The sequence below is a fragment of the Halictus rubicundus genome, chromosome 2 (genome assembly GCF_050948215.1).
Source record: "Halictus rubicundus isolate RS-2024b chromosome 2, iyHalRubi1_principal, whole genome shotgun sequence".
Lineage (NCBI taxonomy): Eukaryota > Metazoa > Arthropoda > Insecta > Hymenoptera > Halictidae > Halictus > Halictus rubicundus.
In genome coordinates this window covers 4,238,385-4,253,917 of record NC_135150.1, presented here as the reverse complement: position 1 = coordinate 4,253,917, position 15,533 = coordinate 4,238,385, and the positions used below count along the sequence as shown (strand labels likewise).

General features: G+C 44.2%; 1 protein-coding gene across 1 annotated transcript; it reads left to right on the top strand.

Moving 5' to 3' along the window:
* The first annotated feature begins 1,612 nt into the window (after positions 1–1,612).
* LOC143362208 (uncharacterized) lies at positions 1,613–3,241 on the top strand. Its single transcript, XM_076802173.1, has 4 exons — positions 1,613–1,723; positions 1,833–1,892; positions 1,994–2,128; positions 2,217–3,241. Exons 1-4 carry the CDS (start codon positions 1,613–1,615, stop codon positions 2,583–2,585), a joined length of 675 nt encoding a protein of 224 aa, XP_076658288.1. The 3' UTR covers positions 2,586–3,241.
* The last annotated feature ends 12,292 nt before the right edge of the window (positions 3,242–15,533 follow it).

Genomic DNA, 15,533 nt, shown 5'->3' with positions numbered 1-15,533 from the left:
TCCGTGTTGCACACTGCAACAGCAACTTCACTCGTAGAAATATAAGTATCATCCTTATCGTCCGAAAGGATCATAAGGTCGCACCGAGTAGCGTTGTCGGGAAACATCGGTTGAGGAATTTACGCCTCCTTATAGACTCTACGTCAAAGGAGTCTGCGCCGCGAAAAGTGCCCGAACCGTCGGAAAGAACATTTGTGGTTATACGTGTTACGTATGGAGAAGTTTTCTTCCACACTAGAATTTTCTAATCTCTTTCCTGAGAATGAAAAGTGTTCCAACAGGCCCCCTCTTGTTAATGGGAAGATACCGTATGACTTCTTTATATGAAAATCTTTAGAACAGTCCCTTCTGGCATCCGTTAATTATGATTCTGATAGGAAATTAACTCCTTTTAACGAAAGTCTAACTGAGGCCTGGTTTTCATTGGAAGTGACAAAAAAAATGTGAGTGTGACCCTACGTGACATCAAATTTTAAACAGTGCACCCTTTTCATTTTCAATGGTATATAAACCCGCTTTATTTTTATCCTCTTCGATCAGTAGTCAATCAGTAATCGTGCAGTCACTTTAGAGTCACGTCGCGTTACACGCATCAGAGTCAATTCTAGTGAGATCGGGTTAAAGTCCCTTTCGAATCAAATCGTAACCTTATAGATTCCGTTCGTTCGGTACATATTCTATTTAGCATTCACTAATTGCTTTCTAACCCCGCATTGCCAGTGCGTCAAAACCGTGCATCATAGGTAACAATTTCTATTCAGAATATACTTGTCTTGTTTGGTAAATCGCGTAATCTACAAACCCTCAATTATTCCCGAATATCCTAATCCAGTAAATGAACGTTCCCACACGATACAATCTTACCGCTCGGATTGTATCAATTACATTACATATAGGTTACGAGGTCTACTAACTATCCTAGCGGGTCCCTGATTTCGCATCAGGTTCTCCCGCGACAAACCTTAATCAAACACAGATTTCTCCAACCTAGTGTCTCCCCAGTTTCGCATTGGGTGCGTCCACGAAAACTATACCATCCTAGCGGCTCCCCAATTTTGTATTGGGTTCTTCCGCATCCTACAGCTCTCTGATTTCGCATCAGGTGCGTCTGTGAGTCATCCAACTCCCAGCGAATCCCCGACTTCGCATTGGGTTCATCCGCGCTGTTACACAACCTCCTAGCAGCACCCCGGTTTCGCACCGGGTTCGCCTGCGCGGCTCTCTCAGTGACTTCCCAATTGCGCATTTGGTGCGTTCACGAAGTTTCATCCTCCTAGCGGCTCCCCAGTTTCGCATTGGGTGCGTCCGCGTACCTAACTAATACATTGAAACCATATTCCTGGGGTAATAACCCTCTCGCGTTGCTCGCAGCCCTGGCTCGTAACATACGAAAAAATGCCACAGGAGAAAATTGCACTGTTCAATAAGGTCAATATAACGGCAAAATGGAAATTTTTTTTGGAAATCATATGTTCGAAATTTCAAGGCCATCGTTATTTTTATTTAAAAGAGGTCATATAATTTTTCCATAATAGAATAATTTTTAAATTTTTCCTAGAATAGAAAGACAAATCGTGTTTCAACTCATTTTAATTAGAAAAATCTCACAAATATGTTAGTAAATGTTTTGGAAAAAAGGAATAAAAAATTAAAATGTTTTGTATTTGCGTTACCATTGCAAGCGATACGGAGGCCTTTGATCTGTGCCGCCTGTTACGACTCTGTGCGTCTTTTTCTTTTCACACGGTTTCCTTTTTTGCGTTCGAAACTTTAATAAAGTTGCATTGGTATTGCCTTACCGATATTCTGTCTCGGATCGTGTTACATTGAAGCTCGACCAAGCGTCCAAGGGGGAACCCCATAGTAGTGGGAATCAAATTTTCACACTATGGGTGGAGGCGATTTTCACACTATGGGAGAGAACACTGTAGTTGTATCAATTTGTTGTTGACTGTTATTGTTTGAAGTTAAATATAATAAAATCTTCCGGCAGATTCACGAAACATTGTCTGTGATTCTGCCGTCCTCTGTGCTAGCAGTGATAACTAATTTAATTTTAACACATGATCCTGATGGATTTCCGAAATCAAAAAACATTGGTGCACCCCTTTGGGCTAATGGCTACCTGGTTACCAAATTTCAGCCTTCCATGTCTTCTGTGTTTCGAGATTTTTTAACTGTTACAAAGGACAGAGAAATAATTAATTTAATTTTAGAAATTAGAAGAAGCAGCAATGGGATCACCCATCTCCCCTATCATCGCTGACATCTACATGGAAGATCTAGAGAATCGAATTCTTAAGAATGCACCTCTGAAACCAACACAATGGTTCAGATATGTAGATGATACCTTCGTGGTGTGGAGTCATGGAAGGCATACACTCGACGACTTCCTACATTTTATCAACTCACTACATCCCAACATCCAATTCACTATGGAAATAGAAAATGAAGACAAATCCCTACCCTTCCTTGATGTACTGGTCACCAGAAAAATCGATGGGTCCCTTGGACATCGAGTATATAGGAAACCCACACATACCAACCGATACATGCATGCATCCTCCCACCACCACCCAGCTTAGAAGAATTCAGTTGCAAATTCCCTTATCAACAGAGCTATCAGCATCAGTGAGTCACAACACCTTCCCCAAGAACTTGATTACCTCAGGACCGCACTAATCCAAAACGGCTTCCCTAAAGACAAAATTAACCGCACAATAGACCGACTCCTGAAACAAAACGACAAACAGACTACACGAAACATCGATGACAACCGAACCATAACCACCTTCCTACCATATATACAGGGCACTACCGACCGAATCAGCAGAATACTCAGAAAACACAGCATCAAGACCGTTTTCACCACACAAACCAAAATAGGAGAAGTACTCACCTCTCCCAAAGATCCGCAGCCGCAGCTATCTACACCAGGGGTATACAAAATACCATGTTCATGCGGCAAGGTTTACATCGGCGAAACTGGGAGGAGTGTAGCACTCGTATCAAGGGACATGAGCGGTGCGCCAGATTGGGCTGCATTCAATCAGCCGTAGCCGAACACCAATTAACAACGGGACATACCATCCTTTTCAATGAGACCAAAGTTCTAGCCAGAACAAAAGGCTACTTCCCCAGAAAACACCGGGAATCATTGGAAATGAAGAAACATCCCAATAACATCAACAGGGACACAGGGTACAGCCTGAGTCCAATATGGCACACACTCTTCCCAGTTTTTTAATTGTTCGGCCGCCCAATTAAAAAAGTCAACTTTGATTGGTGCTCACCGAACCGTAACAGTGAGTGAAACCACTATATAAGTGGAACGCAAAGCGACACACTTTAGTATCAGTGTGTCTCCAGACCCCCTGATGAAGCTAGCTGCAATGCTGGCGAAACGTTGGGAAATCTCTTCCTTCAGGACACGGCTTACACCCGAAAGCCTCAACAGACAAAACTGTATGATGCCGGGCCGTGAAAGCCTCAAATCTTTGATTAGAAATTAATCGTGAAGGATTTTCGGCATAAAAACATATTCGTGCACTTCTTTGGGCTAACGGCTACCTATATATCAAATGTCAGCTTTCAATGTCTTGTTACTTGCGGCCCTGGAAGACATGGATGAAGAATTCCATGATTCATGGAATTCGGTACCACACCCATTGTCGATCGCGACTATAAAATCACCACGCGACCACAACTGGGTCCTTATTTCCACTCCAGTATCTGTCCCAGAGGCTCGACTTTTGTCCATAACCTTTTGAGCTTATGATCCGGATCACGGACCATCCACTCGCCTGTTCAGCTGCGGCATAACAGGGCGAGTTTTATTGGCGATCCTGCCAGGATCCGAGACAAGCTCAATGAGACAACCACGAGACAGCAACGTAGAACTCCGAGGATTGCGACATTGTGAAGAGACTACAGACGTGAGACGATGCATATCATCACCGCTTTACTGTGAGCAGAAGTTACATTCTAATAAAAAATAGTAAGACAATATAACCTGAGCTAGCACTACAGAAGAGCAATACAGAAACAAAATAACGGACTTATGCGTAGAACAGTCTAGCACACTTTCCAAAAATGCCAAATCAGAATTCACCACAACCGACTACGGACGATAGGTTTAAATTATTGAAGCAATACAAAGCTGCATTAGACTTCGTTAGCTGATTCGATGGTTACAATATTGCTACAGAGAAATGGCTCTATCAGATTAAACTAAGAATAAGTACCGTATCCGACGCCCGTATGTTTATAGCCTTAGTTTTAATCAATCGCACGAACGACGATGCTCAGAGGATCCTAAATAATAAATATATCACAGAATTTAAAGAATTCGAGCTATCAAAGAGCAGAGATTTGCTCACACACGAAAGAACGAAGTTACGACAGGGAACAGACGACATTCGAACATATACATGTAACGAATTTCAACTTAATACTAGCTAATAGGACACAATACACGTTATAAAGCGACAGAACAGAAAATTATACATAAGATAGAAGAAGAGAACGGAATATCGACATTCATCAGGAACCTGAACGCGTCATAGCGACTGATAGTCTGGTAGTGTAAAACTCAAACGTTGAAAGAGGCACAGGACATGGCGTGAAGTAAGTAGGGGAAGAACAACTCACTAGGAAATTGATTCTGTCAAACCATCAACCTAAGAATAATCAACCTAAACAGGCAATCGCCACATAATGTATTGTAGAACAACGGTATGCGCCGCAAAATTCGCCGAGACCTTCCTGGTCGCGACCAGCCGAGACGGGACCAGCCTTGCCAACGCCACAGGCTACTTACTTTTAGTGTAATATGGAAGGACACTACACGTGGGATTACAAACATTTTCAAATAACATCAGCCGATCGCAAACCATAAAAATCCTACAGTAATCAAACCTTCTGCATAGCGACGGGCCATCCGGGGTTGGTCAAATAAACCTGTTAAGACCTGGATGCGTCGCTTGAGACTGTACGAGGCTTTGAGATCTCTGACACTCGTATGTCAGCCCAAGAAGAGCAATTGTCTAAAGTAGAAAAATTCCCAAACATCTATCCTGGTCTCAATTTTCGTTCTTCAACTTATATTCACCACCCTGAGGACAGTAGAGGGAAGCCTCTTAAGAACCCAATGGAATCTCCAGCGAGAAAGTAAGTTGCAGTAAAATCTTCGTAGAAGTTAATAAGCATGTGTCTAACCTTTTGACTCTAAACTTAGTAATAAATTCGTGTATATTTAAAACTAGTGGCGGTTGCTATTTCAGCCCTATTCCAGCTAAATTCCTTGAATGGATTGACCAAAACCAACGAGCTCGAGGTACGAAAGGTATGTAACATGAGTTTTCCAAACGCATCATATGACACATATTTATACAAGGTGGTCAGTTTAAGAAAGGACACCTAAATATCTCTTCAGGTTATTGTGATACAAACAATATTTGTTACGTAACGTGCACGGTGTCAGTGAACCAAATATCTGGCAAGAATGTTTTCTTCCGGAAGTCCTTTTTTTGGAGTTATCAAGTCATCGGTGTTTTTTGATACATAACTACATTTTTCATTATTGCATCGTGTAACTGATCGAAAAGTACATCCAGATAGGTATAATAACATGACCTTGAAATGAATTTGATCTTCGAAAATTAAAGTTTTACCTAGAACTGATGTCTATCGAGATCGTAGGCTTTGACGAAGATTCTACAATCAAGAGCGTGAATGTAAATAAACATGTGGAGTGTAAACGTCTGATGTGACATTTTAAATAATCAAATAATTGGTCCTTGTTTCATAAACGGTACTTTAAATGCAGAAAAGTATGCAACATTCTTGCAAAATAAGCCACGAATACTTGTACAAGATGTACCACTAGACATCCGTTTAAGGATTTGTTATCAGCATGACGGTTGTCCGGCACATCCAACGCGTCTTGTCAAACAAATTTTGGATGTAAAATTTACAAATCGGTGGATTGGTCGCACTGGAGCTGTAAGATGGCCATCGCTTTCACCAGACCTCACACGAATGGACTTTCTTTGTGGGGAACATTGAAACAAACAATTTATAATGAAATTAATGAACAACCAACTGCACCAGAGGACATCAAGAACACAATAGATAGAGCTTGTGCTGATAATAATTCCGAAACAATTGAAAGATCTGTACAATCGGTCATTGCACGTTTCATGAAATGTGTCACCGTAGAGGGACACCATTTTTAAGTAAATGTTGTTTTAACATTTAGCACACACGCGCGCACACACACGCGCACACACACACACACACGATATTTCGATATTTTTAGTGTGATGAGAAAATATTTTCTTCGCATTCACAAGTATAGGAGTCGTGGCCGAAGATACTCGACATCAGTTCTAGGTAAAACTTTAATCTTCGAAGATCAAGGTCATTTCAAGGTCATGTTATTATACATACTGAATGTATTTTTCGGTCATTTACACGATGCAATAAAAAAAATGTAGTTATGTTTTAAAAAAAAACACCGATGACCTTGATATCTCCGAAAAAATATTCTTACCAGATATTTAGTCCATTGACACCATGCACATTGCGTAACAAATATTTTTTGCATCACAATAATCTGAAGAGATATTTAGGTGGCTTTACTTAAACGGACCATCCTGTATACTTACCTTTTTTTTCCGAGGAGGTAATCTCGTTACGGATACCCGGCCCCTCCTGGGGGGGAGAGGACCGGGTTATGTGGGACTCCTCGGCAGGTGAGTGCAATGCCGAGTATACCCACTAACTCCTCCCCGTCCGTCCCTAAGCTCCTGGGGGCACCCGTGTTCCGCGCGCGCATTACAATCCAGTGTGCCCCCGCCTTAACATTCCTCCCTGGGTGGGGAACGCGGCCCCCTCCCGTTCCTACTCTATCCGAAGGCACCCCGCAACGGACGACGCGGTGCCTTCCCCCCTTATTGGGCCGCCCGATGGGCATCCGGGCCCCCGCCCAGGATGCCCGACGGCCCCTACCCTGTATACTTACCTACTTCAGGCCCAGGTTTACCGAAGGTAGAGTGACTACGTTACCGACAAAAATAGGCGAAAAATGGTTTTACGTGCTTGAAGTTTTCGTCCTTCAATAAGAATATTTTGTCGCTGGTAAAGCGATCATTCGAAAGAGGAAGGTTCAATCTAGTGCGCGCTGGTCAGGACCTGCCGAGATTATGCAGATATTTGGTAATATAAGCGTTCGAAGTAGGCCAAACATTGATGACCCGCATGCCGTGGAATCCAAGCATCTCCAAGTTTGGAGAAACATCGTGCAGACTTTAAAAATTGCGTAGTACAAAAAACGACAATTATACTATGCAGGATATATCCCAACATTTCGAAGGTACTTTCAACAGCACCGGTTGGTGCAGTAGCTATGGTCTCCGACTGCGGAACCGCTGAAGACTTTTTGGATCAGGTTCGCATCCCGCCCCGGGCTGTTAAAGATATGTGCGCCATGGCGATCCAACCGCCACGGCGTCCAAACGGTACGAGTTCAATCGGCACGGCGTCCAAACGGCACGAGTCGAATCAGCACGGAGTCCAAAAGGAACCCGTCCAATCGGGACAGTCCAATCGGGACGTGTCCAATCGGTCGGAGTCCAACTGGGCATCACCCCTACAATTCGACTGTCGCGATAGACTCCCAAACGACACGGACGTTAATACGTTCGACGAGCGATACGCGGCTCGCGGGATGGCGAGGGCGCAAGATCGTTGTCGGACGCACGCGATACGAAATTCTCTTCGCTGCGGCATCCGTTACAATAAACGCGAAAAGATGGAATCGACGATAACAGACGCGAAAAGAAGGACTAGATTACAATAAGCGCGATACGGCGCGTACGACTGCACTTCACTACGACTGTGGCTCCTCTGAGGAAGACTTCCGTATTCTATTCCGACGGGAAACTGCCGAATAGCTCAAAGCGCCGACGGCTTCGGCACGAACGAATTGCACGAGGCGGAGAACGCCTCTGCACGCGAAATGTGGAGAACGAGACGGGATGTGAACGTGCACGACGATCGATACGCGAGCTCGCGTGCAGTCGTAATATTCGCGATAACGCTATTTTCGGCCGTCCGGTCCTTCCGATATTTTGCACTGGGCGGGCAAAATTTGCGACGTCACAAAGTTTATATCTCGCAGGAGGCAGGCAGTTGCTATTGGCATTTAGTTAAAAGGGTATCATTAACACTTTGAACGCTCAACTAAAAACCCCAAAAATTCCATAAAATCAAAGTAAATTATTTAATGAAATAAAAATTGCAAAAAATTAAATGTATGATACTGAGTAATCCTCCAACTTTCTTGCATGTTACAGATCCTAATCAAGTTTAGTACAATGAATATATCAACGTAAAAATTCATTTTAAAACCTGCACAAATAGTTCCGTCACCCACATATGGGTGACGCGGCGACGAACGTGTTAAGAGAGGCTCGTTCTGAAAGATTCAAGACATTTTTCTATTACTTAAACCTTATATTCTATTTTTTTCGTTTTGTTGCATTAATGTCTTTGTGTGTGGTATATATTTATTCTACGTATAATTAAGTGTTTGGAACTATAGCGAGAGGAAAGAGGTATAGGTTGCGATAGAGACAGGTGTAGAGTAAAAGTGGATTGTATGAAATAATAAATAGTGTATTAAGAATAAAGCGGAGAATATACAGAAAACGAGGTGAAAAGCAGAGGTACAAGAAAGCGGAGAGTGTGTCGAGATAGGTGAGATAACGCACAAGTCGTGAAGCGCACGATTTGGGAGAGCGAAGTGTCGTGGAGCGCACGAATAAGCGAAAATTGAGCGAGACTATGATCGAGCGATCGAGAATGCCAAAAGACCTCGCGCAGCGGTTATTGCGGGTTATTTATACTGTGCGTGGCCACCGGCGGCGGAAGGAATAAGGAGTGGGGTTTTGAAAATGACAAAGGATTTGGCAGTGTCGAACGTTAGCTGGCGCACGAGGGCAATGCCCTAACGGCCGCTGCTGCACAGGAAACAAAGACGGTGGGTGACGGATTTGATATTTTGGAATATGGGAACGGTGGCCCACGCGACAAGTAATCCGTCAGACGTAAACATAAAGTTTACGTCTACGTGCGTTGACCCGGTTTCGGCGGCGAGCTCGATCAGCTGGCTATTGTCACCCGAGAACCGAGGCCGCTCGTCTGCGGATTAGCGCAAAAACTTTATGATGGTCTATTTATACCGAACTGTTTCTTGCGTTACCGGAGTTCCCGGTAACGCTTGCAATGATTTTGAACACGCGTCATACGCGAAATTCCACAGGAGCCAAGGACTGACCCCTACGGGACCTTGCGGTGCATTTCTGCCCTCCGCCTTACGGAGGAGGACCAGCCTGGAGCTCTTCCATTCCCTGGGGATGGTCCCTCGCCCTCAAACAGGAGTTCAGTACCTCTGTAGCGGCCACTGGCACGTACATTTAGCAACATTTGGCGTGCAAATGGTCGAGCGAGTTTATGGAACCCGTTGTCCCACAGCTGTTTTTGAGAATGCCGTTGGTCGTCTTAGCAGTTTTTGTTATGGCGCGTATTGGCCATTAGATTTTTACCATCGGCCTCAACAGCTCGTACGGGTACCATAAATCTTGAGTTTCCGAAGGGACCCGGAAGCTAGGCAGGTAGGTGACAGCCGGCCACGTCATGCACCGCGGGCCCGTCGGAAATCCCGCTGCATTACCGAAATTACGGGGTCGCCCCCGCGTTTAGAGAGACCGCGTCAAGGTTGCAAGGAGTCCCCGAAGAAGTACCTGATTGGCTAATGAGGCTAATTCAGCCCCGGCCAATCAGGACGATTCGGGGAATAGTTAAAAAGCCTCGTAAGCTTCGCGTTAGAGTTAGAGAGAGATACGATTAGACCAGAGAGTCGAGCGGAGATCCTGAGTCGCGTCGAGTCGTAACGTAGCACAACGCTGTAAACTCCGAGAAAATAAACTATCCTGCCTAGACCGAACACGTTGGAGAGATTCAGTTTAGAGTACCCCAAACCCCTTACATTGGTGACACCGACGTTCTAGGAACGAGTTTTTTTTAGTGCGAGTTCGCGTTGTGCATAGGTGCTGAAAGTGCACAAGTGTCGTGAAAGTCAAGTCATGTATCAACCAGCCGGTTGATCTCAGGATGTCTCGTATTTTTTCTTTTCCAGAGTGCTGGAGAAAATGTACTGCAGCCCCAACGCATATTTGCACCCAACTTGCGCCATCACGTAATAGAATTTTGTCGTGTCCGCCGTGACACAGTTGATTGCGAATTGCGCCTCGATTTGGTGAAACCACACGGTCGGTTGTTCAGGCCAGAACGGCGAAATGCGTATACCGACACGGTTTATCTCCGGAATCGCGTACGAATGATAGTGCACTCGAGGAAACAATGGATTAAACTGTGATCACGTCGGGATAGCTTTTTTCAGAGACTGTTAATGACCGTTGGATAATGTACCTCTCCTAGCGTATGTTTATGTCTTCGCGCGTCGATGTATCCTCGCGGCATCGCGAGTTTGCTCACGCAGATTATTTCCGTACCTTTTTTCTTTGTTGTCAGTTGTTTTGCTGACATTTTAACGCCTGCTACATTCCCGGAGAACACAGCGCGACCCCGACCACGCTGAGCACCCTTCCAGTGTATGCCTCTGCATGATTCTCCCAGAATAGACAGAAGGGCAGGGACAATTGGTCTGCCCGTGTTCGCGGCAGCAACTTGCAGCCGTCCCCCGGCTCCATCTCTCCCTCACGGATGGAGCTAGCGTTCCGGAATCCGGTGGCCCGCTCCTCCGCCATAAATTGGAGGGGAGCTATGTCCGCGAGGAGGATCGCCGCCTCCGCGGAGATGGTGCGGTAACCCCGTATGGTCCACAGGGCCAGTAGCCGTTGCACACGATGCGCAAGGTTGTTACGGCTAGCCACGAATTGCTGGTACCACTCTGGAGCCCGAGATAACGCTATGGAATGTACCACTCCCTCGTATAGGCGATGAATCCGTACATCGTGTCCCCCGATATTGGGCAGTAGCCGCTATCCTCTCGAGCCGGGGGACCATCTGGTCGAAGTGCTTTTCGAAGCACCAGCGGCAGTCGAGAGTCAGGCCGAGGTACTTCATCTCGTCCCTAACACCGCGGCAGGGCATGCAGCTACATTGCCTCAGTCTTGCCGGCGAATATTTCCATCCCCAGCCTCTGGATCCCACCGACGACGCCGTCCACCCCGATCTCGGCAAGGAGCCCGTCCTCCTCCAATTCTCCTCCTCGGTGACCATCAGCGTGATACGCAGATGACACTGACACCGCGGGAAAGCGAGGCCCGCAGCACCGCGTCATACGCCAGGTCCCACAACAGCGGCCCGAGGACCGACCCCTGCGGAATCTCGCGGTGCATCGCCTCCCTCCGCATTATGCCGTACCGGCCCGGAAACTCAGACTACCGACAGGTAGTCCCGAATCACTGTGCTGAGGTAGGGGGCACCCGGAAATAGTCCAGGGCTGTAATAGTAGCATACCTATGTATGTACATATGTGTGTTTGCGAGCGTAGGTGTGTATGTGCGTGTGTGAAGGCGCGGCAGTCGAGCTGAGCGTTACATGTAAAAAACGTGGCTACGAGCGTGGCTATTAATATGTTTTGTATTTATTGTCTCATAAACAAGTATTAAGATTACAAAACATTACAGATGGGCCACCTTGCCGAGATTGGGTTGGACTGCGTCGTTGGTGGGATTCGGAGGCTGGGGATGGAGGTGCCGTCGGCAAGGCAGAGGCAATGTGGCTACATGTGCTGCCACGGTGATGGCGGCCACCCCTGCTTCGAATCTGGGTGGGTGCGGCCTCTGTTGAGGTTAGGGACGAAATGAAGGGTCTCGGCCTGACCCTCGACAGCCGCCGGTGCTTCGAAAAGCATTTCAATCGGATAGCCCCCCGGCTCGAGAGCAGCCGCCTGAGGGCGACCGCTATCCAATATCGGGGGCCCGATGAACGGATTCGTTGCCTCTATGCGGGGATGGTGTATTGTATAGCGTTATATGGGGCCCCCGTGTGGTTCCAACAATTAGCGGCCACCAATTTATGCCGCCATAAATTAAGCGGGCGACCGGATACCGGATCGCCTGCTCCATCCGGGTGGGGGAGATTCACGCGGACGGGGACTAGGTCGAAGTGTGGAAGCGCCAGGGACGAATAGATAGGCTTGCCCACTGATGCAAGCAAGTTGATGCCGCAGACACGGACAGGCAAATTGTCCGGGACCTCCTGCCCGTTCTATGAGAATGGTGCAGGAGGAGCGGACGCCTTACCTACCGTTTGACGCAGGTGCTCTCCGGACACGGTTACTTGGGGGAGTACCTGTGTCGGATCAGAATAGAGCCGACGGCGCAGTGCCATTACTGGTAGGAGGGTCGGGACACGGCGCGGCATACACTGGAAGAGTGCCCGGCGTGGTCGCTGCCGGGCCGTGTACTTGGAGATGTTTTCGGGTGGGACCTTTCCCTGCCGGCTGTAGTCGACGACATAGTCGGCGGCGAGGGATCTTGGAAAGCGGTGGCGAAGAGGTGATGTCGCAGAAGGAGGCGGCGAAGAGAGAGAGAGAGAGAGAGAGAGAGAGAGAGGCAAGCCGTTGGGGAAGGTCTCCCCAGGGCTCGTCGGCCCCAAAAGCGGGGTGGATGCAGAGATGGCGCTGGTGGACAGAGCTAATCCCGCACAACAGCCATGGAGGGGAGTGCATGTACTGCCCCCCAAGGGTGGGCCATCCGTTCAGGCGGGAGGATTCAGGCGCTTAATTGCTCCTCCCGTACGTTCAGCCGGCTGGCCGCGTTTCCGCGGCGTCTACAGGAGGTGGGGTGGAAGGGCCAGGAGCGTGCCTGAACACGACACCGATCACCTCTTACCACGAGCGGTGACTTCCTCCTTCGGCCGGGGAGGGGACCAACGGGGCCCGATTTGGGGTTCGCGGCAACCTGCCGAGCTGCCCTACGGGAAGGGGACACCGGGAGGGTGACCTGTGCTCTGTCCTGATAGATTATGCATTGGGGGAAGCTTTACTTCCCCCGGTGTGTCATCGTTGAGTGGTGGGCGGCGCGTTGTTTTTGATTCGAGATCCTCGCCGTCTCCCGTTAGTTCAGGAAGGTCACGGTGGTGGAGATAGTGGTACTGCCCCTTAGGGGGGAGAGTCACACATATCCTCGTCTCTCTCCCCAATGGGGGCGGGGAATCTGCGATGCGATTACCATCACGTAAAAAAAAGAATATACCGGGATATACTATAATACACCAGAATGTACCAGAATATACTAGAATACACCAGATTTTTCGAGAATATACAAGAAAATACGAGAATATTCCTGAAAATACTCCAATATACTACAATATTGCAGAATATACTAGATTAATCCTGAGTATACCAGGATGTGGTTGGGTTACCACAAAACAGAGACAGTTTATTTAACAGGATAGTCTGTTTATTTAATTGTGTGTTCCATGTACAATGAGACCGACAGACAAAGTACGTAGGCGCTCGCGGATTGGTCCGCGCTTGGGTCTATTCGCGGATTGGTCCGCGCTTGGGTCTATTCGCGGATTGGTTCGCGTAAGGGGCCGGTCGCGGATTGGCTCGCGTTCGGGTCAGATTCGCGAGCTCGCGACGGAACGTGAAATTCGCCGTTTCGTCGCACAAAATTGAAATTGAAATTGAAATTGAAATTGAAATTGAAATTGAAATTGAAATTGAAATTGAAATTGAAATTGAAATTGAAATTGAAATTGAAATTGAAATTGAAATTGAAATTGAAATTGAAATTGAAATTGAAATTGAAATTGAAATTGAAATTGAAATTGAAATTGAAATTGAAATTGAAATTGAAATTGAAATTGAAATTGAAATTGAAATTGAAATTGAAATTGAAATTGAAATTGAAATTGAAATTGAAATTGAAATTGAAATTGAAATTGAAATTGAAATTGAAATTGAAATTGAAATTGAAATTGAAATTGAAATTGAAATTGAAATTGAAATTGAAATTGAAATTGAAATTGAAATTGAAATTGAAATTGAAATTGAAATTGAAATTGAAATTGAAATTGAAATTGAAATTGAAATTGAAATTGAAATTGAAATTGAAATTGAAATTGAAATTGAAATTGAAATTGAAATTGAAATTGAAATTGAAATTGAAATTGAAATTGAAATTGAAATTGAAATTGAAATTGAAATTGAAATTGAAATTGAAATTGAAATTGAAATTGAAATTGAAATTGAAATTGAAATTGAAATTGAAATTGAAATTGAAATTGAAATTGAAATTGAAATTGAAATTGAAATTGAAATTGAAATTGAAATTGAAATTGAAATTGAAATTGAAATTGAAATTGAAATTGAAATTGAAATTGAAATTGAAATTGAAATTGAAATTGAAATTGAAATTGAAATTGAAATTGAAATTGAAATTGAAATTGAAATTGAAATTGAAATTGAAATTGAAATTGAAATTGAAATTGAAATTGAAATTGAAATTGAAATTGAAATTGAAATTGAAATTGAAATTGAAATTGAAATTGAAATTGAAATTGAAATTGAAATTGAAATTGAAATTGAAATTGAAATTGAAATTGAAATTGAAATTGAAATTGAAATTGAAATTGAAATTGAAATTGAAATTGAAATTGAAATTGAAATTGAAATTGAAATTGAAATTGAAATTGAAATTGAAATTGAAATTGAAATTGAAATTGAAATTGAAATTGAAATTGAAATTGAAATTGAAATTGAAATTGAAATTGAAATTGAAATTGAAATTGAAATTGAAATTGAAATTGAAATTGAAATTGAAATTGAAATTGAAATTGAAATTGAAATTGAAATTAAGGTATAATAATAATAAATAAGGTAAAACTTAGGTATAGGCCATAGAAACATCCCTAACATTCGAAGCACCACTCAATGAATGTGCCCGTCGGTTCTGGATACAATTTCGAGTTGCCAGTAATCATCTGGAGCAATCGTCTATATGAATGCATGAATGAATGAATCAGGCTTTTGAAAAATGAATTTCTTTGCCTCCAGGAACTGCATTTCAAAAGCCTGAAAATTGTTTAAAATTAAATGATTCCAAAAACTGAAGCAGATATGTTTGCAAACTAAGGAAAAGACTTGCGAATGCGTATATACAATACTTTACCTAACGAAACACAAAATTGCGGAAAAAAAATGAAATACAAAAAACGCGGGAATTTATTACACAACCCAATACCTATGAAATATTAAAATTTAATATAAAAAAATTAAAACAAATGATATATTAAGAAACAATAATTATGTGTATGTGTATATATAATTCATACTTATCCTTCATTTTAGGAATGTGGAACGGAAGGTTGCCAAAACAACTCTACCAGAATACTTAGTAATAAAAGAAAATATTTTATTTGGCAGAAAAAGAATACCAACATTCGCTGCTAGGATAAGGAAAACTGCCAAACCCTAATCAGAATTCGTAATA

What these genes read in the sequence shown, in the direction of transcription:
- LOC143362208 (XM_076802173.1), top strand. Translation starts at nt 1,613, where the DNA reads ATGTTAGTAAATGTTTTGGAAAAAAGGAATAAAAAATTAAAATGTTTT. An exon ending in ATCAAATTTTCACACTATGG is followed by an intron (nt 1,893 to 1,993) that starts GTGGAGGCGATT and finishes ATCTTCCGGCAG; the next exon opens with ATTCACGAAACATTGTCTGT. An exon ending in TTTGGGCTAATGGCTACCTG is followed by an intron (nt 2,129 to 2,216) that starts GTTACCAAATTT and finishes ATTTAATTTTAG; the next exon opens with AAATTAGAAGAAGCAGCAAT.